Source organism: Trypanosoma rangeli (genome assembly GCF_003719475.1).
Source record: "Trypanosoma rangeli strain AM80 chromosome Unknown Tra_15.4_contig_00011, whole genome shotgun sequence".
In the NCBI taxonomy this organism is placed as follows: domain Eukaryota; phylum Euglenozoa; class Kinetoplastea; order Trypanosomatida; family Trypanosomatidae; genus Trypanosoma; species Trypanosoma rangeli.
The window spans coordinates 76,607-85,404 of record NW_021705755.1 but is presented as its reverse complement, the minus strand read 5'-3'; the positions used below and the strand labels follow the sequence as shown (position 1 = coordinate 85,404).

General features: G+C 49.4%; 3 protein-coding genes across 3 annotated transcripts, besides 3 other annotated features; all 3 read left to right on the top strand.

Moving 5' to 3' along the window:
* Window positions 1-22: a microsatellite.
* Window positions 23-55: a sequence feature (GA-rich).
* A 454-nt stretch (window positions 56-509) lies between these two features.
* TraAM80_00639 (uncharacterized protein) lies at window positions 510-1,526 on the top strand (the record flags this gene model as incomplete). The annotated part of the gene is made up of 1 exon (XM_029377710.1): window positions 510-1,526. One exon carries the CDS (start codon window positions 510-512, stop codon window positions 1,524-1,526), a length of 1,017 nt encoding a protein of 338 aa, XP_029242478.1.
* Window positions 1,527-2,095: 569 nt separating this feature from the next.
* On the top strand, window positions 2,096-3,301 carry TraAM80_00638 (uncharacterized protein; the record flags this gene model as incomplete). Its single annotated transcript, XM_029377709.1, has 1 exon — window positions 2,096-3,301. The coding sequence occupies one exon, from the start codon at window positions 2,096-2,098 to the stop codon at window positions 3,299-3,301; it is 1,206 nt and encodes a 401-aa protein (XP_029242477.1).
* Window positions 3,302-4,944: 1,643 nt separating this feature from the next.
* Window positions 4,945-8,181, top strand: TraAM80_00637 (putative CYC2-like cyclin, putative,G1 cyclin CycE4; the record flags this gene model as incomplete). Its single annotated transcript, XM_029377708.1, has 1 exon — window positions 4,945-8,181. One exon carries the CDS (start codon window positions 4,945-4,947, stop codon window positions 8,179-8,181), a length of 3,237 nt encoding a protein of 1,078 aa, XP_029242476.1.
* Window positions 8,182-8,269: 88 nt separating this feature from the next.
* Window positions 8,270-8,301: a microsatellite.
* Window positions 8,302-8,798: the final 497 nt, after the last annotated feature.

The window sequence follows — 8,798 nt, the reverse complement described above, 5'->3', positions numbered from 1 at the left end:
CTTTCTCTTTCTCTCTCTCTCTTTTTTCACTTGTGTTTGTCTGTTCCCTTCTCTCCGGGTGCTGCTGCCGCTTGTGTCTGGTGTGCGAAGGAGGCACGTACGCCGCTCGGTGGTTCCAATCACCCAGCGGAGCGATTTGCCCCTGAGAGGAATCCCCTGCATTTTGTGTTCACTGATGAAGCTGATATGGTCCGTGTTTCAGACCACTGGGTTGACGCACAACAACATATCCTCTGACCTAGCCCTTCCTTAGTCCTTTTTTTTTTTTGCTTGCGACAGAGCAAGCTTCTTTTGGCCCACAGGCGTTGTCGGTTGGGTCAGAGGCACGTGCTCTCCCTGTAACCCTATCTTGCTGATGTAATTGTTGTTGTTGTGGCGGAATGTGTTGCTTTTTAAAAAAAAGTTTTGGGATGTATGTTGGTTGTGTATTTTTTTTTTTCGTTGGGTGGTTTGATTAGGTTAGTTTGTAGTGCGTGTGCTGGGAATTGTTTTGTTTTCTTTTGATCGGTATGTCGCTATTTGATGATAACTGGAGTTCGTCATCTTCCTCGTGCAGTGGCGAGGATTGTGGGGAAGGCGATGCACATCTTTGTGCTTCAGTGCGGCATGGCCCGTGTGCTGCAAATAGCTCGGTGACCATTATAAACCCGACGGCGGGTGGTGGCATTTCGCGCTTTACTCTAACTGCGGAAGAAAGTAAGCGGGCAGAGGAGCGGCGTCGTAGAGAGGCGGCGAGTCGATCACAGCTTCATGGTGTGCCTAAGATTGAGGCTGGTGGAGGTAAATCGCGTTTGGAGGGGAGCCGTTTTTATGCCTCCATGGCGGAGGCGTTGCGGCTGCGGAAGGACGCGCGGGAGGCGTTGTTGCTACAGCGTATTCAGAAGCAGCGGCAGGAGGAGGCCAACAACGCAGATCTGGTGGAGAAGGATCTTGAGGTTGGTGTCTTCGTTACGCCGCAGTACCTTGCGGCGTTAAAGCGTCAGAAGAACCTTCTCACGGCCTCATTCCATGACGGTCTGGTCAATGCTGCGGCGGGAGGTGAAGAGGGGATTGATCACTTAGAGGCTTATGTGCGCCAACTCGAGGAGAAGAGGACAGCCGCAACGTTACAGTCGTCTTCAATGTTTCCGGGGACTGTAAGTGCTTCCACCAATAGCTCTATTGACGACGGGGCGAAGGTGGCGACGCATGCTGCGCAGGAGCGCCATCAAAACTACATGGGCCCGGACGTGTTTCCAGTAGAGGGGGATTCCGCATCGATGACGCACACTGTGTTGTTCTCGGCGCCGACGAGTCCCACGACTGTGGCATCGTTGCCTGAGGACGGCAACATTAATGAGCGTGGTGGCGACGATATAAGGCGGTCCCTGCCGTATGACTCTGCGCCGCGTGAGGCGGTGTGTTCTGAGGATGGTATCCATGAAGCAGAGGAGAGCCGCAAGCGTCATCGCGCCGACCGCCACTTCATGACAGCTGCTGCTGAGCGGTTTAATGCGCGAGCCTTAGAAGGCTTTTGGGTGGGGTGATTTCAATGAGCACGAACGAAACGGGGGGTGGGGGGTGGGGTGAAAATACCTCAACTTTCATGTGGCTTGTATGATGTGTTGTTTTTATGTTCACCAGGGCGCCATGCGGTTCCCTGCGTCGTTATTCCTCTTGGCAGGTGGTGATGTCTCCTCCTCTATCCGTTGCTCACTCCGTTTGTTGATTTTCCTTCCTTCGTTCTATAAAAAGCAGGGCAAAAGGTAAGCAAATTGTGAACAAAAAAAATTGCACGTACACGAAAAAGGAGGCTCCAACGCGTACAGACGTATAAACACGACAGCAGCAAAGGGGCGTCCGAGACGTGTAAGGCGTAATTGTAAGAGAAAAAAACACGAACGCTAGAGACTCTTAAAGAGCGAGACAATTAAACAAAACAGAAAAGAAAGCTGCACAAATTGTGAAGACGTAGAAGAGGAGGGAGTGAGGGTGTGTGTAGTTGGGGGGAGAAAAGAGGGGAGACGGAGAGGACAAGGCAAGAGGGGGAAAGTGACTTGCAAACATCCACAGGACGAGAAATTCGTTAACAGGAATATCAAAAATAAAGTAAAAAATGACAAGCGCACATGGAACTTCCCAAATGACAGATCATCTCACCTCGGTGCATGTACCTAATGGGTCCATAGCGTCGAAATCAATTACGATGGGCCGGAGCCCTTGGATAAGTGCGGACAGTTGGCCTATGCCCGCATCAAGGGCAGACGCCGCGGATGGTTTTATAAACAGCGGGCCCTGCAGCGTTGTAGATCCTTTCGAGCCGGACTGTGTGTTTCATGGATCTGCCGTTCAGGTTCACTGGAATCACGTTGATTCCCCTTCCAAGGCATGTGGGGAACGAATGCATACCTTCTTGTTTAATCCACCATCAGATGCTGAGCATGGCGGAGAAGCGTTGCATTTGGAGAATCCTCGTGCTGGGGGAGTTCGCACTCCATTTACTTCCACCTTAGCCACTGGGCCGCCTGGGACCCCACGATCATCTTTATACCGCCGCCCCTCTCTCGTAGACAATTCTCACGTACATCGTAGTCTCTCGCTTCGCTTGTGGAGTCACGAATTTGAACCAAATTCCAAATGTGACGCTTCACTCGAAGAGGCGGAGACGTATTTACGGAGCCGTACGAATCCGTCTCTGGTTTCCAGATACGGGCGGTCCAGTGTATGTAGTGCTAGTAGCCATGGCAACAGATCTCCGCAGATGTGTCGTGGTGAGACGATTGAGGAAACGCTCTCACCGTTAACGATCCCATCTATGCCAGAAGCACAAAAGCGGACCACACGATTGACCAGTGATCCTGGTCCCTTTTTTCACAGTTGCATCAGCTCGCGTCGTTCCAGCATTTTATCCCGCGCTGTCATCCCTGCAAATAGTATGCCCGCTGATTCACAGGGAATAGATAGTGGTGCGGTATCAACCACAAAGAAACAATACGGGCCCTGCTCAGGGGAAAGAGCGTTGCCTACATCGTCTTGCGAGGCGAATTCTTTGGTACCGAAAACAAGCTACCGAGAACAATTGAACGGCGACAGGGATGTTCTTGTTGGGATAATTGAACAATTAGAAGCGAGACTTCAGCAAACGGAGTCAACATTGGCGCAACTAGTAGAGAGGTTCGAATCACGCGAAGCTGAGCTAGAACAACGTGTGACAGAGCTGCAGCAAATGGTATCATTGGTGGGTTCAGCTGCGATGACGTCAATGTCACGTTCTGATTCAGTTGGTGGAACAAGAGAGCCGTCACGCGCCATGGATGCTTGATGCGTGAATAGCCTGTTTTAGGGAACTAGAAATAAAAGAACCAACAACACAAGGGTGACAACCGCAACACTAAGTTCAACTAGATGGAAAATAATCCAATCAAGCAAAAAGAAGTCAGGGTATAACAAAAATGGAAATGATTTTGACAAGTAAGCTCGCGTGTTTCCTTAATCATTTATTTCCTCGCTTTATCTATGTGCAGTAGAATCTTATTATTATTATTGCCATTTCATCCGGAGGTGTTTTTTTCTTTTGACAGCATGTAGCAAAGAGTTGCCTATCACGAGATGCGAGAAGCCGGTGCCTTTGGACAACAATGTATTCTTTCCATTTGCGCACACTTACTTTCATAATTCCTGTCTGTTTTATTTTGTGGTAGAGTGGCCCGAAGATTGTGGAAGGGGTGAGATACCGGACGGAACTAAGCGGGTGATGATGACTCTTGTTTAGCTTCCTGTCTTTTTGTCTGCGTTTTTTTTTTTCAACGATGCTGCGTTGGAGAAGACAGCACGAGAGCATATTATTTTTGTTGATTTTGACATCCCCCCAACCCCGCACTACCTTCCACGCAGAGGAGTTTGGCGGTTGTGGAGCACCGTAAAGGCTGCCACTTGATCAGCACGCAACGCCAGCTGGTCATTATCGCCGTGCGTGTTTGTTAAATTTTATTTCTGGATTAGTTTGTGGAGTGAAGCTGCAATTTAGTGGCGGGGATGCTTGTCGTGTCAAATTAATATGTCATCAATTATTATGGTGCTTTCACTCTTGGTAGAAATGGGAGGGGCAAAACCTCGTGCACGCGCATATTACGAGTTGAGAAGAAGAGGTGACGAAGCGTACAAGCAGCATCTTTCAATGAATCAAAGGAGCAGGATGACGACTAGCACTGCATTATTGAATTACGCCTCTACTTGTTTGTTTTGTTTCTTTCATTTCTCTTTTGGCTTTTGTTCTTAGCGCCTCTCGCCTCTCGCTCCAAGCGTCGTGTAAAGTGTGAGACAATGCAGCTGAAGAGGGTGAAGAAAGAAAATAATACGCGTCGCTGGTTGGTGAATTCAGAGTGGGCTTGAGTGTTTTTTGTGTGCCGTCGTGAGCGCAACCTTTTTTTTTTTGTGTGTGTGTTTTTGTGCTGTGTCTTTCCGAGGTCTTCAAGTGTCGCTACTGCAGGGTGTGCACGGGCGCGTTTGCATGCGAGTTCCGCGTACAAACGTGAGGCGAATGGTGCTGTGGCCAGCAGCTCTAGTGCATGTGCCGGGCTCTTTTGTTATGTTTCTGTTGGAGCGAAGAGAAAAGAATCTTTTTATTATTGTTTGGGTTACTGTAGTGAACACTGTGTGATTTACCTAGGTTGTTTCTGCGTGGGCACGTGTTGCCCCTCTAGGGAGGCATCCATCGATCTTTCTTTCACTCTGCTGTCTGTGGGTGTTGGCGGAAATATTCTGTTTTTTTTTTTTTTTGTTGTTGGGTGTGTGGGTGTGTGTTTCCCTTTGCTTGTTTAGGAGAGAAAAAGGAGGCTGAGGACGACGTGGGCAACCGACACCGACGCATAGAGCGAGGACTTGTGGAGGTAAGTGTTGAAAGTCATTTCTCTTCTGGTGTGCAATAACATTAGGAAGATTGGTGGGAGCGCGCTGAGGAAGACGATGACGACAACAGCGACTGCCACTGCTGCGACGGAGATGCCAATGGAACACACATCATCTGCTGTTGACGTGCAACGTAAGAAACCACGTGTGCCCCGATCATTCTCTGATCCCCAGGAGCCTCCTGCAGCTGCGGCGCCAGCGGAAACACTGAGCGCTTGTAGTAGAATGGGTGATACTGACCGCAGTATTCTCTTTGAGTCTGTGCGGCGGTCTAGACCTGCGGCTGGCGCAAATGCATGGACAGCGACGGGGTCGGTAAGCGCCGCGTCGCTTGATTGGGATTCCTCAGTCAGCAACGTACCCAACACACCGCGGGCGGCGCCCGCTGCCATGCGCGTCAGCGGTGAAACAGCTGGTGGTCAACCGGCGATTAGCACGAGCTGGAATTTTTCTGATGACACATTGACTAGGTGGGAAGTAAATAGCAGTGCGACTGCGGAGCGGCAGGGGGGTGCCGATGTCGCGCGGGCAGGTGCCGCCAAAATGCACCCCGTAATGTCCACCCAAAGCGAAGACATTCGTCACCCGAATCAGATTGGGAGTGGAAATGCACTCATAGAGCGCAATGAGTGGTGCCGCCAGCATCAGCAACAACGGCAACAACCACACGACATGATGGTGAGCCATCTTAATAGTTATAGCAACCCCAACGGCCATTTTCAGGCGGCTTACATTTTCCCTTCTAAGAAAACGCTTAGCTGCAATTCAGTTCAGCATCATGGAGGAGCTCCTCGGCATCACCAGACTCAACAACAACAGCAACAGCATAATTGTATTTATGTTGTTGGGGCCCCTCGTCGGTGTCACCGACGTCGTGGATTTGGTGCCGCCGCAGTGGAGGCAATCCGCAGCCGGGCGCTGAAAGGAGCTAGCTCCCCGCAACACAACACCCCCTCCCCCATGTTCAAGGGACGCAAACAGCACGTACGATCCTGCCACACCAATGATCAGGAACCTCACGTGGGGTTCCCGGTTCCATTGCCTCGTTCGAAGTTATTACTGTGGGGTAAAGAAGAGCCTGCGACGCCAGTAGATGGTGAAGTGAAAACAAATTTTAGTGCGTCAGGGTCTGAATTGGGTAGTTGGATGGTGGGGGAGAACACGTCTACGGCCTTTCTATTATCGGCCATTGCGCCTTTCTATGACTGTGCGATCCAACAGCTTATCATTCAGTGTGAGCGACGAGTAGCCAATGAGCCTGTAGGTGTGAATGGAATTTTATGTCATCAAAATACTGACACTTTACAGCAACAACAATTCTCATCATTTTTTGCAAGCATCCGTTCCTTCGATATGCAACCATCCGAGTCTTTTAAGCCCCTTTCAGCGAGTCCGGCGAAATTTTCCTCGCCGCAGCTTACCTTTTCTATGCAACCACGTCGTTATAGCAGTGAGTGTTTGCAACAACAACAACAACAACAACAGCCGCAGCAGCAGCGGAATGGGATGGAAGAGCTTGGATTGTCGAACTCTATAGAACCTACACACGGTGAGAGGCACCGTAAAGGAGGAGAGGGAACTCAACCGGAAGGCGCAGCGACTGGAAGTCTATTCACACTTTTGTCAGAGGAGTCACAAGAACAAGACAAGACACCTACAGTGGTGCAGCAGTTAATTGAATCTATTGGACTTCACGTGGCGTATGGTGATGCGGCTCCTATGGCGTTAATAGGGGCGTTGGTGTATATTTCACGCATCACGTTGCAGTGTGCGTGTGAACACTTTGGTGTAACAACGGCGAACTGGTACCGCCTTATTACTATTGCCATTTTGGTCGCAACAAAGATGTACGTGGATGGTTCGCGGCGATGGAATGAGCGCATTGCCAACGCCGCTGGTCTCTCGTTAAAAGAGGTTAATAAGCTTGAGCTGGACTTTTTGTTTCTTATTGACTTTGCGTTACTAATCAAAGAGGAGGAGGTGGAGGCCTGGGCGGAGTGGATGGAGTCGGTGGCAAAACGACGCGGGATGTCATCCCAGTTGCGCGCGTTTATTTTTGGAAGAAGCAGCGGCCTGCCATCTACTGCCACTACCCCAATATCTTCATGTGCAGGAGAGGAGGCTCCCCCACTATCACTTTTGCACATGCCAGCGACACCTATGTCTCTTACACCGGCGAACATGACACCGCAGAGCAATGCCCATTTATCTCCTGGAGTTATGCAGTCGTCACTTCGTGGTTCTCAGCGACTATCCATGTCTTCTATAACAGAATTTGCTGAAAAGTGCCTTCGAGGAAACCAACAACTACACCTTCCGCCTTCCCCAATTCAAGCTTGCGAGGCCCCAAGGTCGTTTTCTCCTTCACCTATGCAAGATCTGCCGGATTTTCGCAAAACCGAACGTCTATTTTCTGTTGTGCATGCACCAGAAGAGCCTTTGACGCCACCAAGTCTACAGCGGATGTCGAGGTTATTTGAGGATGCTTTAACACCCATGGTATGGACACCACCAAAGCAACAGACTATGTCGCCCATCGAATTTTTTAAACGGTCTTTGCTTGTGGAGTGTGCTTGTAGTGGTGGCACACCTTTGGAGCGAGGGAGGCACGGTATGGAGGAGTCGCAAGTAAGCACGTGTAGGAATGACGTTCAACGCTTGGAGTTTGATGCATTTGATAGGGAACAAACTCCTCCACATCGCCCACTGAATGTATTGTCTCCACCTGAGAGACTTGATATGACATTACCTCCTCCTGGTGTGGGGTACGACGGTTTTACAAACCTCAGCCGGAGCAGCGGTAATAAGGGTATTGGACCCACGAACGGGACAGCGTTTCCCGCAGCACTGCCACACGCAGCGTATTCTGTGCGCGCGTCACAGGATAAAACTGTGCAAGGGTATGCAGCAAATGCTTTGGCGTTCTCTTGCGCAGATGCCCAATCCAAGCAGAACAAGGTGGCTACTACAGCAGTGACGCCGCACGTTAAAAGCCATTCTAGAGGTGGCAAATTGATGCATGTGATTTCGCAAGTACGCGAGGTAATCGGTGCGACGCGATCAGTTGTGCGCGGCACCCCCCTTAATATGCTGGGCATCGACGCTGACGGTAACGGAGGCACCGACATGGAAGAAAGAGACTTATATAACAACGACAAAGAAGTTGATGACTATGACGCCGCTGAATGTGAGGAAGAGGAGGGCCATGATGAATTTGAAGATGACTTTGAGGATGACAGGGAAAATATTTTTACCCGTTTCCACCCGGTGCCGACGCACTCTCCACCGGCATAGGGCTGCACTGTAGGTCTGCAAGACAGGCCACTTTTTTCCCCACTTAACGGGTTGGTTGGTGTATGGAAAGCAAGGAGAACACCCATGCACAAACAAACAAACAAACAAACAAACAACAAAACTTGGTTTTGATGGACACAAAAGAAAATTAAATAATAAAAGTAGGAGAAAAATGGAAGAAAAAGAGTGTCTTGACGGGACGCCGTAAATGGCATATATATTTTTTTTCCTCGTTTCTTTCTTGTTTCCTCTCCCCACTGGGTATACGGAAAACGAAAACCAGCTCAATTTTTTTTTGTTTTCGTGCGAATGTAGAGATGTCGTTGTGTGTGTGTGGATGACGCATTCCTCCCGTCTACTAAAAATTCTAGTCGCTTTATGGGAGGATATGTACAACGCGCTGATAAATAAGGAAGGAATGTGGAGGACATTCCCTCCTAAGTATGCCAGTTGTTGATCTGCGTTGTGCTCAATCTCCAATTTGTCGTTTTTTTCTTTCTTTTTGTGTGCGTTTTACACAAAAATTTTACTGTATTGTGTGTGTATGTGTGTTGTTGTTGCCTTTTTATAACTCACTTTTGTCGCTTTCTCTGCTTTCCTTTGCCTGTGTGCCTCAA